Genomic DNA, 22,290 nt, shown 5'->3' with positions numbered 1-22,290 from the left:
CATATATATAGCAATTGTAAGTCGCTTTGGATAAAAGCGTCAGATAAATGTAAATAAATGTAAATGATGTTGTAGGGGTTCTGGTTTAATAATCACAAAAAGATAATAATACCAATACATTTAAAATTCGAAAATACGTCATCTAGGCCTACTCCACTTTCCCGCATTTAACCAAGAGGTCAAACTGTGGTTTAGATCCACTATTAATGAAAAACGTATTTGCGCTTTCTGAACTGGGAGGTCAGAGCTCGCCAAACTTCAACTTTGGTATTGTAACGATCACCAGTGAGATTGCCCGGAATTACTATAAGAGGGCACTCCAACCCAGACAATAACCACACATCCACAGACTCCATTCCCCATAGTCCTTTGCCCAGACCATCATCCATTATCACTTTCACCTGTATCTCATTATCTTGTTTACTCACCCTATATAAGCCTGGTTCTTTCTGTCATTCCCTGCAAAGTCTTGTTTAGTGTTTCTACTGCAATTCCAAGCGTGTTTGTATCCTGTTTCCCATGTCCTGGCTCTCTTGATTCTCTGCCTGTTCCCTCGGATTTCCCTTTTTGCCTGTTATTGTTTTCCCCTGTTATTGTTTGGAGTGATTACCCTGTGTTTTTGACTTCTTGCCTGTTTTCTGTATTACGTTTTTGGATTACCCTCTGTTCAATAAAACTGCATTTGGATCCTCAACCTTCTTGTCTCTGAGAAGTTCGTGACAGAAGACTTCGCCAATATGGATCCAGCAGTTGAGTTAGTCCTCATGCACCAAAGTAACCGCACCCTCGAAGAGCACATTCATATTTTCCTGGACATTGCAAATGTTTCTGAACTGCCAGATTGTGCTCTCATCGACTTTTTCTGTTAAGGGCTTAACCATCCGCTCAAGGACAAGTTAATCCACGATGTTCCTCGAGGTCGTTCAGTGACCTTTTGGATTATGCCCTGCTTTTGTGTGGGTCCTCCTTCACTGTTGGGGAGGTTGAGGAGAACATGGCCCCTAAACGGTTTTTGGGGAGGGGCATCACACTCCAAGATCCAGCAGCCACAGAGCTTGGCCCACCACAGTCACCAGCATGCCCAGGTCTGCCTCTTCATGTCATGCCTGCCGAACCTGAGCTTCTTCACGTCATACCTGCCGAGCCTCAGCTTCTTCACGTCATGCCTGTCGAGCCTCAGCTTCTCCACATCATGCCTGCCGAGCCTGAGCTTCTTCACGTTATGCCTTCTGAGCCTGAGCTTCTTCATGTCATGCCTGCCGAGCCTGAGCTTCTTCACGTCATGCCTGCCGAGCCTCAGCTTCTTCATATGGCGCTCGTTTTGTGCCATTCCATTCCTAACCAAGCTTAAAGACGTGTTAACGTGCGTGTGGAGAACGTCTGCACGTCAAACTTAAAGGGATGGTTTGGAGTAAAATCAACCTAGGGTCCAATGGTCTCTGAATCGTTATTTAAGGCTAAAAGCATCTATGAGCTGAAGGCATGCAGATCGCCTGCGCTTCCCAGCTGCTGCAGAGCATTAACAAATCGAAAACAAACAAATAAATAATGATAAAACACTTTTTTATCAGCCTATTTTATTTGTCTTTTAGCAGATTGTATAATCACAATAAATGACAATACACTTTAATCACAAAGGTATATCTATCATTAGGATACCAAATGTATGGTATTGACAGCATTATAGAATGTATTATAGGCTGATAAACTGTCAAAATAAGCATAATTATGATGATTTCTATAACAGTTAATGTATGTATGAGAAAATAAGGGAAAATTTACAGCTCCACACGAATGTTACACACACAAATATACTGTCAAAAGGACATTGAAGGCAAACATGTGCAAAGGGATTTAGTAAATGGGTGAACATGATTTCATCAAGTACAATGTTCCTGAATCAACATCCTTTTTGATCATGGTTGGAGCAATATTCCAATTAGATTTGAGGAATAAGTTTACAGTGTAGCAACAACGAGAATGCAACCCACACGAGTGAAGCGTTCGTACATAATCAAACACAAGGGGGTGCATATTCCAAATTATCCCCAGGCTATGAAGCAAGAAGACCTTTTGTTGTTTAACTAAAGGGAGAACGTTGTCAATGTTTTATAATTCGGCAAGAACAGATCTGTTCAGCAATGGTGAAACAAGAGGCCCTAACAAGAAGTCACCTGACCCCTGCGACTAAACAGACTGAACCATTCAGCGTCCCGAGCTAGTTTTCCCCTCATCAATTATATCCTTAAGGCTGAAAAAGTGGACTTGCATACAAAATACCCTTTGTCTTGAAGACAGCCATTTGCGAAACTAAACCCTCACGTGGTACACACCACGGATGCACAAATGCTGACCATAAGGATACCCACACACACACACACACACACATAAGGACTTTCCTCCAATTCTCCAATACCAATAAAACTCATCCCAGAACAATTCTTGACTGACCCAGAATCAAAATCATGTAACATAACAATTATATATTGTGTGTACAACCCCTGTATGTGTCTATTCTGCTTAGATCACATCTAAGTCATGTAATTGTTTTAAATATTAGAGATACTGGAATGAAAGTGTCGTGTTTCCTATCATTATGCTCGTATGTTTTTAATTCAAAAGATGGCTCGATTGAAATCTGTGTAAAAATGTTTATGTCCTTAAAATGGAAATTATGTCTAAACTAAATCCTCTGTTTCGAGCTGATGAGTAAGCAGACCACAGAGAACACATGATTCGCGATGAGAGAAGGGGGGGGGGGGGTTACAAATATGGTTACAAATAACCATATAGTATCTTATTGTCCGAATTCCAAATTCCTCCAGGAGGCGGGACAAACATTTTGAGTTTAAAATCTTAGACCCGAACACAGAATCACTCTCTGGTGACTCTCTCTGGTGATGCTCTCTTGTGATGCGCTCTTGCCCTGTGCTCTTGCCCTCTTGTGCTCTCTTGCCCTCTGCTCTCTTGTGATGCTCTCTTTCGGCAGAACAAGCCGGGTGGAGCCAACGATGGTTATAGTAACCATGTAGATGCAGAGACAAATGACCCAAATCAAGATATGGGTTAAAACAGATTTAATTCAAGCCATCTCGTCACTTTTCTTTCTTTTCTTAGTTTGTTTTCTTTTCCGTTAAAAGTCTCGGTTCTAAGTTAAGTGTTGCTGCAAAGTTTCGTTTTAACGTTTCAACTGCAAAACCAGCTTTCAACTTCAAAGACTTTCATTCATCCGCGCCAACACACCACGTGACTGACTGTCCAAGATCTATCCAGGCACACGAGAAGATCAGCCAAGCAACGGACCGGGGAACCCCCTTCACGACAAAAGGGAACCCCAAAGCAAGGACAAGCAAGTACCTCCAGACTTTTAACTGAACTGGTGATTTTAATATCAAATTGAATTACCCGCCTAAGAAACGATAAAAGGGTGAAATTAATTATTGATGGTTCGTTCAGGTCATGTCTTATAAGTGCATATAGAAACTTGGGATCTCACCATCTAACTCCTAAAACTCATTCTTCCTCACTCTCTGTCTTTCTTCAACTTGTATGAATGCGTGTGCGTGTGTTTGTGTTATATTAGTTTTATGTGTGCTAGTCATAGGCTTATAATCAATAAAGTATTGTTTGTATTTGAAAAGAGAAGCATTACTTGTGTTATGTGCTTACCGATTTATTGTCTTGAACTTCGATCTAAGTTACCTATGCTTTGACCCTTGATTTATTTCTTAATTTAGCTGTTAGCTGGGAATTAGTCTTTCTTGGCCAAGAAGATATTATATTTCCTAGAATTAATAATTGTTTATGCTTTCCGTTCATTGGATGAACTGATAAACTGATCATACTATTGATTTTGCTACAGTAAATTCTGAAAATAATTCAATTATTAATTATTGATCATAATCCGTTATGAATAATAATTAATTATATTTATACGTGCGTATAATCGCTACAACAGTTAAAGGTGAACTAAGTAACTTTTTTACCTTAACCGAACAGCTTTGGAGTCATTGTAATGTTTATATTACTGATTTCGTGTTGAATGGTGGTCGTCTCGCACCCCCCTGGTGCCTGTGAGCCGCAAAACCACCCTTGCAACTTTGGGGCGGCGAGCCGCCGGCCTCAGTGTTAGGAAGTATCATGTGATATCAGGTCTCGCGAGGTAACGAATTGCTTTACGGCAAAAAACAGATCTGATAAAATTCTGATAAAATGAGCATCAAACAGAAATAACCCGGCACCGTATACATGTGGTGTTGGGCGCGCACAGCTCTTAAAGGGGCCATACCTTATTTCCACTCGTTACAGCGTCCATCCTACTGAACAGGTACCGGTGTACAGGGGGAGGGGATCCGGCCGTGAGTGCGAGCCATCTCTGCATGAGTGCTATTCACGACAGTACAAGTACTCCACAGCGACTCTAGGGGTCGCTGTTTGACAAAAACGGAATTCCTACTTAGTGCTGCTTTAATATCAAATTCAGGCTATAACCAATGCAGTGCCTAAGCTCCAGGTAAATTTTACACAACCTATAGAATATTTTGAGTGTAGGCCTAGTCAATTTATTTATTATCAAAGGAGTGTTCGCGGGAGTTCAATCAGTCGCTAAATAAAAAGAGCATACTTTCTTTATAATCTATTCACACTTCAAATAAAATAGTTTTGTTAGTCATAAAGGAAAGAGTGAATCCAAATTGTTCCGTGGGTCAGTAATTTTTTTCTACTTATAGCCTATTTAGAAAGTGGAAATGGTAAAATAAATGCTTCTCTGCTGCCACCTACTGATTAAAGTCTAATTTTGTTTTAAGTGTTTATTTTTCCTGCAGGTGAAAACAATGCATCCGTTTGCTCCTCTTACTTTATTTATCTTGGCTGTCAATTGTTTTGCCTGACTTGGGCGAGATTTTTGCATGCTCTCAACATAGTAGCAAAGAATGTGTAGTATGACTAGGCTACATATATCTTTATAAAAACTTTAGAGTAGCTCTATTAAATACTACATTTATGTTAAATGTTATATTCGGCAGCGTTTTTCAACGCGTTTTTTGTGTTCACAACATGGTTCACACCCAAGCGATCTTCGCTGACGATGAGCCGAGTGAACATGCAAATTCATTCCCTGACATTAGATGGCGCCCATTTGCTCTGCAATACCACTCCATAACATTCTCTTTTAAGATTTTCAAGATTTTTGTAGTCGCTGTCGCGTTTGTCATATAGTTCTATATGTTCCGACACCAACGAGACCAGCAGCTCTACATTCATCTTGCCTTGCATCTTCCTCGTCTTATTTCTTCCCGGGAATGTAGACGCTACTTGGCGTATATCTTCTTCGCCATTACGTATGTGTGCTCGGCAAGACCGTTTTGTGTTTGAGCGCCCCCACGTTGTGTTTTACTGTAACTTCAGAAGCTCCAGACACGTGAGCAAAGCACCAATCTCATTGGTCGGATAGTTTTTGACGCGGCGCGTCAAACAAAAAAAACGAACCCGAGGCGTTTTTTAAAAAATGACGCTTTTACGTGTGGCGTTTTTCGTGTCGGTGTGCACACTCACATTGGCGCCCTTTGTTTAGTCACGAGGCGTTAAACGTCGGCCCGGTGTGAACAGGCCTTAACTCGACGGACAAAAAAACTCCAATGGACAAAAGACTTCAAGTATCTTGGCTCTTACATCGCGTCGAGCGAAACAGACATCAGAGCACGAAAAGGACAAGCGTGGGGAGCATTCTGGAAAATGAAGGATGTATTTATATCAAAAACTCTTCCAATCAAACTCAAACTAAACATCTTTGAAGCAGCGTGCATCTCCATCCTCCTGTACGGCTGCGAAAGTTGGATTATCAACCAGAAAATGCAAAACTCACTCAACAGCTTTGCCACCAGTTGCTACAGAATCATGCTCGGCATCAAGAAGATGGATCGAATAAGTAACCAAGCTGTATACGAAGCAGACGAAAAGAACCAGCTTATCTTTCAAATCCAACAAAGGCAGCTACGCTTCGTCGGCCACTCACTTAGAAGAGACCCAAATGACCAAATTAATAAATATGTGTTATATGCGCCCGGAGAACGACATGGCAAACGAAGCCGAGGAAAGCCACGCACATTATACCATATACATCGGCAAACTAACCAACAATGACATGCCACCAACTGCTGACGAGATGCGAAGAGCTGCTAGTAATCAAACAGAATGGAGAAAACTTGTGACCGACTGCAAACCCGTTTTGTTCGTAGCCGATTGATGATGATAACTCATTTTAGTTTAAAATCCAATAAGCTCTAAAATGGTTTCTGAATGGTTAATTAATGCTAAATGTAGCATCTATGAGTGAACTTGAGGCATAGACCGCCCGCTGCTGAGCATTAACACATCTTAAACAAACAAATATATAATGATAAGACCCACTGAATTTTACTAGCCCATTTTATTTGTCTCTCAGAAGATCGTATTATCAAAATACATGACAATAGACTGTTATTAAAAAGGTACATCTATCATTGGGATACCAAATGTATGGTACATTAACAGACATTCAGCATTATAGAAATAAGTTTATCAAATGTAGTCCTACATAAACTGTGCCAAAATAAGACTATTTATGATAATGTCTATTAGGGCTGTTTTCGACTAAGGATTTTCATAGTCGAATCTGATTCGTTAGATTTTGCCGTAGTCGACTGATAGTCGAACCTTTTTTTCTTTTCTTTTTTTTTTTAGATAGCAGCTAGACTTTCGGTTGAATAACTGTTCGTCTGTTATAGGACAACTCGCTCTACGTTTATTTAAAATGAACAGCAAGACAACTAGAAGTGAATGTGCTTTCCATTAAATGAATCCTTAACAAAAAAAAACAAAAAAAACGTTGCAATGAACGTGCTTTGTTTTAAATAAATCACACACAGTAAACAAAACCTTAACAAAAAAACTTTGCAATGAACTTTGCAATTTAGACGCGCAAACTGCGTGCCGGTGCGGTGAGACGTAGCCTACAGGCTCGGGCAGATTCGGCTTGAAGTCGTTCATCCTCGGATGCGGCGTCGCGCGCGCTGTTACAAAAAAAGCTGTGCGAAATGGGGTCTTGCCGGTCTTGCGCACCCAACGCGTCATTTTTTGCCGTGCGCACCTTCGCGCTCGTGCGGACGCGTCGAGTATAAACAAGGCTTTACTCCGTGTCAGCGCGCGCTCTGATCGGTAAAGGTGCACAGACCTCTCCCGAATCATCTCCAGCACTCAGCCTCCGACGCTCCACTAACTCCGCCTCCGCTTCCCTCGTAAGATGATATTAGTATTTAAACATTCTCTATGATAAAAAATGTTTGTAAAAAATATTTGAATAGCACCGTTTTGGCGGTTATAGAGTTCTAATGACGGTGTTCAACTATAACCGTCGGTCTCACGGTTATATAATAACCGTCACACCCCTATTGGTTACATAACACTTCCCTACTATTCGACTATGAGGTTCACAGTCGAATCAGACCTCTCCGAATCGAATCGTCGAATCCTCGACTATTAGAAGTCAGCCCTAATGTCTATAACAGTAAATGTATGAGAAAATAAGGAAAAATAGATAGCTCTAGACGTATGGCAGACGCACGTAGTCACGTTTGTAAACTTAGATCGTTGCAGAAGGGCAGACGTCTTAACTTCTAACGTGACGCCGCCGTGACGTCTACAATGATCAACAGCTACACGTTATTGATGTGTCTACGTGACGTGATATTTGCATGTACGTCTCCATATAAAACAAATGTATACACGCGTGTTATCTGTCGTGCTTGTCAGTCTCGTCGCCGAATGAACCATTTCGAGCGCCATACTTCACCATGCCTGACTAGCCTGAGCTCCTTCCCGTCATGCCTGCCGAGCCTGAGCTTTTTCACGCCATGCCTGCCGAGCCTGAGCTTTTTCCGGTCAAGGTCGCCCTTCCAGAGTCCTCGAACAACATGGCCGCCATGCCTGAGTCAGCTCGGGATGATACAGCGCTGATCATTATGGCCATGGCTAGTTTGTGTGTGGGCAGCACACACATCAACTCCATCCCATGACCCCTCAGCCAAGATGGCCACCGTCGTTCCAGAGCCCTCGGAAAAGATGGCCGTTATTCCAGAGCCCTCGGACAAGATAGCCGCCGTTCCAGAGCCATCAAACAAGATGGCCGCCTCAACTCCTGTGTCTTCCGAAAAGATGGCAGCCTCTACGCCTTAGTCTTCCGACAAGATGGCAGCCTCTATGTCTGTGTCTTCGGACAAGATGGCCCCCATTACTCCTGTGTTTTCCGAAAAGATAGCAGCCTCTACGCCTTTGTCTTCCGACAAGATGGCTGCCTATATGCCTGTGTCTTCGGACAAGATGGCCGACTCTACGCCTATGTCTTCGGACAAGATTGCCGACTCTACGCCTGTGTCTTCGGACAAGATGGCTGACTCTACGTAATTCCAAGCGTGTTTGTATCCTGTTTCTCCCGTGTCCTGGTTCTCTTGATTCTCTGCCTGTTCCCTCGGATTTCCCTTTTTGCCTGTGACCCTGTTGTTGTTTGGACTGATTACCCTGTGTTTTTGACATCTTGCCTGTTTTCTGGATTACGTCTTTGGATTACCATCTGTTCAATAAAACTGCATTGTTGGATGTATGCAATAATTTATTTGCCTTTCATTTTAAACATTACATCTATTGTTTTATCATTACAAACATCCTTCTGTCAAATGTTCTGATTAAAAATTAGTTATTTTTAACCTTAATATGTTTTAATTCTGTTTTATATTTCTTGTACATCAATTTGGTTTCAACATCCATTGTTTTAAAATGTGCTTTATAAATCAAAAAACTAAACGAAACTTTCAAATTAATGCAACCCCCTGTAAAAAATAAATAAGTTAATAAATTAAAAAAATACAGTAAGAGTTCTTCACTACTTAATTACATCTTTACTGCCCGTTTTCACAGAAGGCTTAAGCATAGTCCCAGACTAAAATGCATGTTTGAGTTGTCTGAGCTGAAAGCATATTGCGCTGACATATGTATATCAAAATATGTCAGTTCCATTGTTTTGCCTCAAGATGCACACCAGTAATGTTTTTCTTTTCTAAGGCATGTTTATAAAAGCTACTTAAATGTCCTATTTTAACTGAGACCTACTCATGGCTTAATCTAAGCCCTGTCTGTGAAACCAGGCCTATATAATTCATAATTATGTATATTATCTTTAAAGTGTACTGCCGAACATACTGACAACAAACATTTATGGTAAACTAACTGCCATTGCTATTGAAACTTGTGTCATTTATTTAAATATATTTGTATTTACACATCTGTAATTATCAAGTTGCAATTTAGTACCTTTAAAATGTCATGTTTTGACTGTGTTTTGAGGGCTATATATATATATATAGCCCTCATTTTCAGTTGTTTATTTATATTGCGACATTGCTGAATTGAAGATCTGACCAACAACAAAAACGGATCCAGCAGCAGTTCAGATCCTCCTTCTCTCCCATGGGGATCTGGCCCTCGAGGAGCACAAACAGGTTTCTTCATCTGGCCCCCTTCATGCACTATGATGTCATCAGCCTATGAGTGTATTTCTGGGCAGGTCTAAATCAACAGACAAATGCGTGCCTGTCTAGGGACTGCCATCAAGCTACATTCCACGATTACATATTACGAAATATATATACAGTATATATATATATATATATATATATATATGTGTGTGTGTGTGTGTGTGTGTGTGTAAAAAAGTATACTTTATTGTATTTGAAATATATTCCCTTTTTCAATAGTACATTGCAAATATACAAAAATTGTACTATCTTTAAATATATTAAAAGTATATTAGCATCATGCTTTTACCTATTTTCACAATACAACTTTTAATACACTTTAACATAATTGTACTTTAGTATATTTTCTAAAAAATATATTTACTGAATTAAATTTCAGTTTATTTTATAAAAGTGTATTTATTTGCACTTTATTAAAAATATATATTTTAAGTATATTTTAACTGTGTGCTGGAAATGATCATTGTAACAATGCATTGAAAGTATACTTTCAAAATACATTATAGTATACAATAGTATTTTGTACAAAGTATAACTAAGTTTTATTTGTCTAATAATGTACATTTGTTATTGAAGACAAAGTATGCAATCTGTAGTATTTAGAATAAGCCAAAGGTATTCATAAGCCTATACTTTTTACTCAAAAACTATCACATAGCCTGAAGTTGGTCCAATTTAGTACACAAAAGTACACTAAATACACTTAAAGTTATGCTTTACTACAATTTAATTACAACTAAAATATACTTAGTACAAAATAGCACACTTCAAGTTAACTAATCATTAAAGGGTTAGTTCACCCAAAAATGAAAATTATGTCATTAATGACTCACCTGGAAGAGAACTCACCACAACAGAACCGGAAGAGAATACAATGCTGAATAAAGTCGTAGTTTTTGTTATTTTTGGACCAAAATGTATTTTCGATGCTTCAAAACATTCTAACTAACCCACTGATGTCACATGGACGACTTTGATGATGTCTTTATTTCCTTTCTGGACAAGGACAGTAGACCGTGTATACATATTCAATGCAGGGACAGAAAACTCTTGGACTAAATCTAAAATATCTTAAACTGTGTTCCGAAGATGAACGGAGGTCTTACGGGCTTGGAACGACATGAGGGTGAGTCATTAATGACATCATTTTCATTTTTGGGTGAACTAACCCTTTAACACACTTGAAGTATACTGATAATTAGTCTGGCTGCAAGTATACTTAGCATATTTTATTTTCACCAGGATGTGTGTGTCACAAACACGGTTACCTTGGATTTTTTATTCTTTTTCATGGATTTTAAGTATGTTATCTTCAATAACGTGTTTCTTTGTCTTAGTTTCCCGCCAGTCATCAGTTGTCATGGACACTTATCTAATCATCACACCTGTGCGTTATCATCTCATTATCACTGTGTATTTAAGACGTTCTCGCTGCGTCCCAATTCGCCTACTTGTACTACGCCCTAAAAGTATGTACTCTTTTTGTAAGCTCTGTCGCTTAGTTACGTGCATCCTGTCACCGTAAACTGCCCTGTCAATCAGCTTGTCACAATTAAAATCCTCCATTCAATCTAATTTAATTTCCTACCAATTCGTAGAGAAATGTTGTAGCACGTTGATCTGCCAGTCGCGGGTCTTTCATGCGGAGACTCTCCTCATGTGTTTGCAATTTGAATATAATGATGCATTTAAAAGTTAATGGCTAAACGTATCTTTACAAAAGTTCACAATGCTGCTGCAAATGAAATATAATGTGGACAACATTGAATAAAAACATTTTTGTCAGGTTAGATACTGATAATTAATCACTCAAACCCCTTTATCTAAACCTCTCTACATAACCGCTGAACTCGCACATCCTCCATGTCTGTAGTTTTTTAAACACTTTTTACTCGTGTTTGTAGTTCTAATCGAATCCTCGTCCAACGCGCAATGGGTTGTGGGCAATGTTAGCCGTTAGAGTGTGCAACGATCTGCACTTCGGATTCTGACCGGAAATAGTAGATCATCCGGTTATCTTTGGAATACTCATTTCAACATACTACGATTTGGGATGTACTAATTCTATTTTCGAATACTATTTAGGACGGATAGTATGCGAATTGGGATGCACAGTCTGTTTCACCCTTCAGTTGTCGGTTGTTGTTCGTGTTAGCGTGTAGACAAGCTGTTATTTAGCCTTCATCTTTGATGATTACCTCCCTCAGTTACAGTTGTTGTTTGTCAGACATAGATCATGCAAAAGATCATTAAAACATAATTATTTCAAAATTAAAACTTTTTAATTTGACATTATTGCAAAGTGAACTTTTCAAAACTGTGTTAAGAGTTAAAAAATACAGGCCTGGTTTCACAGACTTAGATTAAAGGAGAACTCCGGCGCAAAATGAACCTTTGGTCTAATTACACATTGTTACCTAGTCAACCGTTATCTGAGATTTGTTTTCATGATTATCGAATGTAAATAGTTTTATCTCTACAAACAGTTTAGCCTATAAAGTTGTATAACGCTAGTATATTGGGCATAGTGTAATGACAAATAAAAATCGCTTGTTAATACCACTAACAAGGCTCAAAATAGCCCCACACTAACACGGTAGCATAATGAGGGTCCCTACCTTCAAACCGAAGCATTGAGAACTTTGTCAGTGTCCAGACAGTTTAATAAGAAGATATTTTAAACATACAGTCAACTTCGCGTATACAGGCAGAATCCATCTTTGAAATACAGCCTTTACCAGTCGATCTACGAACGCCGATCCAAGTGCGCTGGTGAGATGTGAACGAGCTATAAGTTGTGATAAGGTGAGCGCGAACAGCAGGCTTGGATCGGCGTTCGTAGATCGACTGGTAAAGGCTGTATTTCAAAGATGGATTCTGCCTGTATACGCAAAGTTGACTGTATGTTTAAAATATCTTCTTATTAAACTGTCTGTACACTTACAAAGTTCTCAATGCTTCGGTTTGAAGGTAGGGACCCTCATCATGCTACCGTGCTAGTGTGGGTCTATTTTCAGCCTTGTTAGTGGTATTAACAAGCGATTTTTATTTGTCATTACACTATGCCCAATATACTAGCGTTATACTAGCTTTATAGGCTAAACTGTTTTTAGAGATAAAACTATTTACATTCGATAATCATGAAAACAAATCTCAGATAACGGTTGACTAGGTAACAATGTGTAATTAGACCAAAGGTTCATTTTGCGCCGGAGTTCTCCTTTAAGCCAGGATTAGATTGGGGGCATGTCATTAAAGTATAACGTAGACTCACTGTATTCCAGACATCACGGTATTCCGGACACTAGACCGTTTCCCGCAAATTCTATAAATAAACACTTCACGCTCATTGCATCTATATATATCCGTGTCATCTTTGCCTCATCCTCTTTCGCTTCCGACCAACCCAGCTTATAGTTGTCAAAATGTATGCGTTATATATTAAAAATGACTCCTTCTACTTGTCCGAAACACAGTGAGTAGAAATTTTCAGCCGTCCGGAACACCGTGAGTCAACGTTACCCGTTTTCCCACCGGTCACAATTGTGACCGCATCTTTTTTCTTATTTCTGGAAGCTCTAAAAATTTTGTTATTGGCTTTGGGCAAGAAATGAAATGAAAAAATAGATTGTCTTGATTAAAATCTATTAATGTCATGTGACTATTGTGAAAGGTCACATGACCAGATCAGTTTACTTCCTGCTTGCACATCTAGAAGAAGATGTCTTCCTCGGACTACTACAAAAAGTATGTAAAACATCTTAATTAACAGATAGAACTATCATATTTCATACATATATTCTTTAAAGGGTCTGCTACTTATATATTTTGAGAATTATACTCCTGCATATATATTTTGCTCATAAGACGTGTAAATTTGTTAACGGTCACTAATGTGACCGGTAGTATTACACAGTGCTTCAATTGAAAAGACAGGTATTGGCTGTTAATCCTACACTGAACGTATGCCACACCTGTGAGGTGGATGGATTATCTCGGCAAAGAAGAAGTGCTCACTAACACAGATTTAGACAGATTTGTGAACAATATTTGAGAGAAATAGGCCTTTTGTGTACATAGAAAAAGTCTTATATCTATGAGTTCAGATCATTAAAAATGGGGGCAAAAAAAAAAAAAGTGTTGCATTTATAATTTTGTTCAGTGTAGTTATCAGTATCAGCCCATTCACCAGGTAGACTATTGAATGGCGATGCAAAGGTGAACTATCTGTAGGATTAGGCAGATGTTCATGAGAACCAATTGGTGTGCCCCACACATGATCACAAACAACCCTTTCTACAACGTACGGCCCATCTTCAGTGCACTGAATGAGTGCACACACATCTCCCTCAAACTGGCCTGGGACAGGGCCCAAGTGTAGTCATGGTCTAGCCCATAGGGGTTTAGCCGAACAAGCAGAAGTTCCTCCAGGCAGGGGCGTCATGCAAGCCAAAATTCTGGGGGGGCACAATCTGAGACGTTGCAATTGTTTTCTGACGGGTGATATGGATCATGTTAGGAGGGGTCAGGGGGTTTCTCCCCCTGAAATTTTTTTAATTCTGGCTGCGAAACATACTATTTCAATGCAGTTTGGGAGGGACAGAAATACCTTAACGGAGCTAGCAGCAACCCTCCTCTATCTGAGGACTAAGTTAAAGTATGTGTATCTGTGCATTATAAGATGTTTTGAAGGCCAAAAAAACTGGATACAAACAGCTTTAAAACCATGTCACGCAGCTGATTATTTTTCTCTCCTCATCTCCATCACACTTTTTCTCTTTGTTTTTCTCTTGCCCTGTCTCTTCCCCTCCTAAAGTTGAACTTTGACTGATAGGCTTTTCATTTTTGTCTGTCAGTGAAGAAAGTAAACATAGGGTCAACTGATAGGTTGATTTATGAATCATTTTCTCAGACGAGTTACTGAAAGCTACTAGGAAAGCTAGGTAGCCTAACTAAGTTTATTAAATTCATTCACAGTACATATTCATTATTGATCTTATACCTAATACAGGGCCGTAGACAGGGCTTTATAATCAAAGAGGTCCTAAATTTGAGGTGGGTAGGGGGTTCAAATTTTTATTTCTCTGATATGTGCATTTCAAGACGTTTGAAGGCCAAAAAAAGGATAAGAAATAGCCTTAAAACCATGTCAGCGGACAGTAGATTATTTGTCAATACCTGCTCTCACTTCTTATCCATCACTCTTTCTTTTTCTCTCAGTCTCCTGATCTTGCCTTCCCCTCCTAAAGCTGAGCTTTTTTAATTTACTTAAGGCTACAAATTGTACTATATTAATTCTCAATATGTATACATTCATTATTAATCTTGTGCCTGACAAGGAAAACGGCTTTTCCACTCACAATGACAGTAAACTAGCCATTACGAGTCACGTTACAGGCCTATTTTCAGTTCAAAATGGCGAAATTAGACAAAAGTATATTCGTGTGCCTGATTATTTTTGTCATTCGTTTAACATTTATGAACTAAAAAAACTGTCAAATATGAAATGTTTAGTTTAGCAACTTACATCTCGCACTTGACTGTACACTGAAGCGTCGAGTGAGTCTGAAATTCGCGCTCAGCTTCTGTGAGCATAAAGCCCGCCTCCTTTGATTTCATTGGCCATCTCAAATATTCTGACATTGACGAGCAGTGACAGACCAATGAGGCTCAGATGAACACACACGCGCGCACACACACACACACACCCTGTCCTGTGTCCTCTGTTTCTGACGTGCGCTCTGCTCGGCGCCGCTGCGGATTGAAGATGAACAACGTGCTGAATCTGATTATAACAAGTAATTTAAAAAAATTATCAGGGAGGAAAAATCTGAGGGGGCACGTGCCCCCTCACTTTGAATGGGCATGACGCCACTGCCTCCAGGGTATAACTTTGTACATGACAACCTTTTCACCTCACTAAGCCTCCTTCACCAAATGACAAAACAAGGTTTTGGATGTCTTAGAATGTGTTGTGTAAATAGGTCTAATTGAAGAATTTGTATGAATTCTGACTATGGTGTTTCCCACCGGTCACTTTTGTGACTGAGTATAAAACCTAATATTTCACTAACTTAACCAACATAAAATCAAAGAGGGCATAACGTTTGAGTTTTAGGGAGGTCCAAGGAGTAAAATGCATGTACTCAAATTGCAAGAAAAAATTTGGGATTAAACGGGTTAAGTACACATTCAATACAATTAATAGAGATATCATTTGTGTAGATCAACAAATCTGAGAGACAGTGTCATAACTGTTAAAGTACACAAACAACCTTATCTTGTTTAAAAACACAAGCTCCCATTCAAGCAAAATCACACACCTCCTGCGATACTTCACAAACGTGGAGCCTCTGTCGTCCTCCTGTTCCAGAGCTCTGCTGTGAGGGTGTGGAGGCCTGTCGTGGCTGTACCTGTGTCGCTGACTCAGGTCTTTAGTGCTGCCTTTCCCCTCAGCTGAAGGGAAGTCATAATATCCCTTCCTCTTAGCCTTCAGTCTTAGCTTATTCCTGTAGTGCTCAATGTCTGACTTCTGTTTCAGAGCCAAATTCACCTGTATACACATAGGTAGAAAGAGAGGAGGTGGAATGGCTAATCATCCACTCAAAAAAACACCCATTAAAAATGTGTCCCAAATTGATTTCCCATAGGTAAAGTGATATTCTAAAATAAATCTGTGTCAGGTTTCTTTGAAACCCAAATTTGATAAATTAAGCAAGCGAGAGTGTCCATTGAGATATACGAATACATTTTTTGTTGACTAGCCTATGCCTATATGTTAAATAAAGTCTTTGTATAGTTACAGTCTTGCAGAGGTTTGTTTCATGCCGGTCTGTGTAAAACCTGTGCGCCCTGACTCACAGAAATTGTGTAACAGTCAGCCAATTAGCAATGATCTGGCAATTTCATATCCACAGCCCTTTTTTGTGTGTAAAATGCATCAGAAGGTGTCAGTGGTTGCTGTCTGAGAATGTCTCTAATCAAATTAACTCTTACCTCTCCATTTAATATGGCAGAGTCCTGACTGCGGTCGGAGGATGCGGGGTGCGAGTAGGTGGGTGGAGCTGCCATTGGTTTTATGGAAATGAGCTGAAGTGATCCTGAAGAACTATCATACTGATCTGCCAAAAACAAAAAATTTAGATTGTCATGGCAGCAACAAGCTGGCAAAGAACTACATCAGATTATACAAGCAGAATATAGACAAATTCGCTTCCTGGTTATGTGACAGTAGCCCTGGCTAACATTATCACTTGCAGAAGATTAATTATTTCTCTTTGCTCTCATTTCCTATTTAAAATGAGACAAAGTCTAAGCATAAGATTTCAGTGTAACTTTTGATTTTATTGGGTCCATTTATCAAGACAGATTAGTTTATAGATGTCCACTTCTAGGAGAATATAAATTATAAGAATATATATTTAATATACAAATATAGGCTATTCATATGGAAGAGGGACAAAAATACTGAAGAATAAGCAAAAGTTTACATTTTGTCCAAACTATAAAGAATTGCACTCAATGTGAACAAAATAACAAGTATCTGTGGAATGGATCTTACAGCCCATTTTCTTTTATAATAATAGTTTACCATACAAAAAAATTAAATTATATCATCATTCACTGATATTATTTATACTTCATAGATCAATAATATGAAGTAGAATGTAATGACTCTTCATGCAGCTCTTTTACATATCACAGTTCATAGTAGCCACATCTGTCAAGCACTGATAATGTTTAACCCTCAGGTGCTCTTCATTTGGGTGCAACACTTGTTATCTTCCCGGTCAGAAGTCACATAAAAAAAATACAAAGATTTTTTTTTCAAATTTTTACAAAATATTTCTTTAATTATTGCAGTATTTTCAGATTATATATATATTTTTAAGTCAGATTAGCGCCATCTGTTGTGGAAAATTAAATAAATCATGTTATTTCATGGGTTCACCACTAGATGCCTGTATAGCTCTCTATGGAGAGGCTTGTGAATTCTCTAATTGTTTTTGGACCACATTACTTACTTAAAGTAACAACAGGTCGTTTTTTGCTCTCGGGCTCCCCCTACAGTTGGGAAACAGTATTGTCCTCTACTACTGTCGTAAACTCTGTCATCCTACATGCACGTGCAATTGTTGACAACCAGGATAGCCCTGAACACTGTAGGAGGAGGTCACATGCAGGTGTTCTGCTTGCGTCGCGTGTGAAATGTCTTCATCCCAGGTACAGTGGCATATATTTCAGCATGTCATATGAATATAATTTCATGGGTTTTATTTTTTTTCTAACGACAAATGATCGCGATGCTCACGTTTACAAGCCAGCGTCATTATAGTAGCCTAGTCTATTGGTTACCGTTTTACTGGATCTATATGATACTTGAATGCAATGTTTGAGTGGTTGATAATAACCATATATCGTCAATATTATAATATCAACCTACCATAAATGAATCTGCAAATTTTACAAATCGATTTGCATTATAGCTTGAGGCAAGACAAATAAACAAATATCACAGACATGTTAGGTATCCTAAAATATGATTTTATTAATAATCTTCCTCCTTTCTTTGTACATGTTGAGTAGACTACACTTTTTAGGTCAAACATTTGCTATTTGCATTTCATCGATTGCAAAGTTCAAATCAGAACGAGAATACTAGCGATAGCTAACCATCAAAAACTAGAATATCGTTTACTAGCTACCAGATTGATAATTCGCTACTACTCTAGCGAATTAGAGAGGTTAGAGAGAGGCATTCTTTTTTCGATGGAGGGTTCGATGCTCCCTGCACACGCAAAGGTCTCTCGCTCGCTTTCTCTCTCTGCCGTCCGCGCGCGTTGGAGCACAGTCTCTGTCTCGCGTGCGCGCTCGCTCTAGATTCCGGGAGATTTGAACTAATTTGCGGTATAACTTGTCGATCACGAGTGGCTCAACAGGTAGATCTATAGATAAACTCATCTTTCAGGGATTTGACCGACCGGGTTGACAATTTAGCGTGAGAAACCGGGGCTGTGGCGTACGTGTGAGCGTGTGAAACCAATCAAATGCGGGTGTCTCACGGCCAATGCGTGAGAGTTGGCAGCTCTGCAATGTTGATCCTCGTTCTGCCTTTAACGCGATCACTTTCTCTTTTTCTCTTTTTGCTTTGCTCCGATAAAACCTTTGCTTTCTTGTTTTTCTGTGCTGCTTCGGCCATGACTAAAACATTTGGCTCGCAAGTCCGATTTTAAGGAAGTGGGGGTGGTGGTGGAAGTGAGGTATATGCCGTAAAGCAGTCGAATTTTGTAGTTCTCTTTGTTCGCCGGTTACTACCCGAAACCCAAAGTTTAAAAGTACGATTAAAAACGCTACAGACCCCGTCAGGCTATGGCAGACGTGTCATTCAACCTATTGTAAGTCGATGTACCATCACAAGAGACTTGGAAATATATTATGAAGGTTGAAAAGTTACCTGTTGTTACTTTAAAAAAATTAAATAAATTTGATGTGAAGTGTACACGTTTTTGCATTATTACTATAGTCAAACCTGAATACAGAGAAAGCATTTGGTTACAGGTAACATTACAATTCAATAAACAAATAAAAAAATAAACAGTAATGCTTTATCACAGCTTATTATTATTTATATTATTATTATTTTAAACATTATATTAATTATTATTTTAATAATTATATATATGGACATTCACAATCTGGATATTCACAATCTCCATGACCACGTCCACCTATGTAGAGACAGTGTGAATGTGTTTGCTAAAAATCTTAAAGATGTTGCCCTTGGCCGAACCCCTGGCAGTCCCTCAAAGAGTCAGAGAGAATCTAACAACCCTCAACCAACGAGACACTTCATCCCAGCATCAGCACAAAGCGTCTTCCCGCCGCATCCATCTGAGCCCTGGAGACTCCATCACCCTGCCCCGCTGTACCCACACCCTGAACTTCAACACCCACGCTCCCGGCCTCCACACCCACATCCCATACACGAACATCACCGTCAGGTTTAGGGTGGCCATACGTCCGGATTTTGGCCAGACAGTCCGGATTTTAAGCCCCCTTTCCGGCGTCCGGCGCAGCCTCAAGCCAGACACTCATTTGTCCTCCTTTTTGGAGTTGCGCTGAATTGTTTAAAAAAATTAACCTATAAAAATCCCGCATAATGATAGCGGCTCTCTGATGGCCGTAAATTAGTTCAAGTCTCTTGGAATCTAGAGCCGCGCATGCGAGACAGAACATACTGTATGTGCTCCAAACCGTGCAGCGCGCGGCAGAGAGCGAGAGAATCCGCAGCTCCTGGCCTCACACTACCCCACTAGAAGAGGGTCTACAGCAGAACCTGGACACCCTGCATCAGTTCTGTCAGACCTGGGCCCTGACCATTAACCCAACTAAAACAAAAGTACTACTAACGTTTCAGAAAAGACCCAGATGTCAGGGAAAGAGCCACAATTTCACCCTTGGTATGACCAAAATTGATCATATCACAAGCTACACATACCTCGGGCTAAAAATAAGTGCAACTGGAAACCTAAATTTGGCTGTGAATGAACTGAAAGAGAAAGCAAGAAGGGCCTTCTATGCCATCAAAAAAATCTATCCAAATACTCAAAACATTACAATCAGTCATAGAGCCAATTGCATTATATGGCAGTGAAGTTTGGGGCAAGTTTGGGGCAAATGAGACAAAAATCTGATTGAAACCCTGCATGTCGAGTTCTGTAAGAGTATCCTAAGAGTATAGAGGAACACACCGAACAACGCATGCAGGGCAGAATTAGGCCAATACCCTCTATTAATACATGTTGAGAAACGAGCCATCACATTTTGGAAACATCTAAAAATGAGTGACACAAACTGTTATCATTTTAAAGCCCTTAAAAACCATGAAAAGAACATTGAGAAGAGCCCCCTCCTTCAGCTGGTCCTGAGGCTCCACAAACAGACTAACATGACTAACAATAATCAGCCTCAGGACACTGACACCCTCATCCACACAATCCGGCCCAACCACATTATAAAAGCACAACAAGAGAATTACCTGACCTATTGGACTGAAACAACAGAAAAACAAAGTAAACTTGAATGTTATTTGGCCCTAAATAGAGACTACACCACCGCAGAATACAACCTTTGTACAGTGAAAGTGAAAATTAGGAAGAAGGATGACGAGGTACAGACTGAGCAATCACACTCTGACTGTAGAGCCGGGCACAGACAGAACTGGCTGCCCAGAGAGAGACGCAGTCTGCCCGTACTGTGACCAGGGAGAAGTGGAGACAGAGCAACACTTCCTCACCAGCTGCCCCAACTATGAGGACATTAGAGGGACTTTTTATACAACATTTGAAATACTTTGCCCTAACTTCATAAAATTAAACAACAAAACACAATTTCAACATTTATTAGGTGAAAAAAAGAGATTGTATCATACTAGCAGCCAGATACATTGATGCTTGTCACAAAAAGAGAGAGTCGACGACTAATCAGTGATGCGCTCACACACACACACACGCTCGTACACCAAACACGAAAACACTTACACACTGAATTCTAAATTCTTCACAGAATTTTGAAATGTTCATAAACTGTTCTATTTTTATTTTTATTTTCATTTTTTTACACTATTAATTTGTACTATTAATTTAATTTGTACATTTAGATTTAAGTATTTTTTAATATTTTACTATTTTGATGTCTTTATAATTATTCTATGTATTCCAAGCTTTGGTAATATTGTATGATGTACAGTCATGCCAATAAAGCAATTTTGAATTGAATTGAATTGAATTGAATTGAGAGAGATATATTTGCAATTCACAGAGTTCAAAGTTGAAGGGAGAGGAAACAGTCAAGGACTGTGTAACATTAGATTGATCAGAGATGCATCAGAAGAAGCATTTTACAGTATTCCATGTGATACTGTAAAACGGAACTTGTTTGAACTGTGTGAAATAGGATAACTACTCACATTGATGTTGTTCTAAAGGCATATTATCTGCTTTTTTCGGAATCACAAAAAAAATTAATTAAAAAAATGTCCTGCACTCTTTGCTGAATTATTTTGTTTTTCGTTTTTTTTGGAAAAAATAAAAAATAAAATAAATATATACTTTCAATATTAAATAAAAAAAAATGACTGAACGAATGATACACGGATTGAATAATCCCTTTAAGTGCTTTTTGAGACAAACTATTGAAAATTCTTGTCTGGCACACTTAATCTCTCCCCAGACTAAAGTTCCATCCGACAAAGGTCATATGCAGCATGTGCCAACAGAGCGTCAGATGTTAAATAAAGAATTAAATAAATAAAAATAAAATAAATAAATTGTAACTAAATGAGCCAATGCACATTGGTGTCAGGATTCAGGCTCGGAGACAGAGGTAAGTGATAAACATAAATGTATCTTTATTTAACTCAAAGGTAAGTATGCAGGGTTTCGGGAGTTCAACGATGATCTCGAAGAGGATATATGTGGCAGGAATGCATCCAGGTGAGTGAATCCTCTTCTTAAGGAATAACGTGGCGGATAACACAGATCAATAACTTGAGTTTTTCTCTCTTTTCAGATCGTTCGTGGATAGGCGTGACTCAGGAAGGATTCCAGGTGAGTAGATCCTTTGAAGTGCACTTGACAATGAGCTCACCAGTTCAGTGATACTTTCACTTTCTCTTGCAGCTCATCCAGTGGGAAACGGGACTCGTGGCGGATTCCAGGAA

General features: G+C 39.3%; 1 protein-coding gene across 1 annotated transcript in view; it reads right to left on the bottom strand.

Moving 5' to 3' along the window:
* kiaa1549lb (KIAA1549-like b) overlaps positions 1 to 22,290 on the bottom strand; it is a 221,877-nt gene that overhangs the window by 62,179 nt on the left and 137,408 nt on the right. Inside the window, exons 15-16 of the mRNA XM_056267890.1 lie at positions 16,566 to 16,690; positions 15,893 to 16,122 (exon numbers count right to left, since the gene is read on the bottom strand). Coding sequence (XP_056123865.1) covers positions 15,893 to 16,122; positions 16,566 to 16,690 — 355 coding nt within the window. The remainder of the gene's footprint in view (positions 1 to 15,892; positions 16,123 to 16,565; positions 16,691 to 22,290) is intronic.

This window comes from Rhinichthys klamathensis, unplaced genomic scaffold (assembly GCF_029890125.1).
Source record: "Rhinichthys klamathensis goyatoka isolate OS25496 unplaced genomic scaffold, OSU_Roscu_1.1 h1tg000265l_1, whole genome shotgun sequence".
Classification (NCBI taxonomy): Eukaryota; Metazoa; Chordata; class Actinopteri; order Cypriniformes; family Leuciscidae; genus Rhinichthys; species Rhinichthys klamathensis.
The sequence above is the reverse complement of the archived record's forward strand: the minus strand, read 5'-3'. Positions and strand labels throughout refer to the sequence as shown.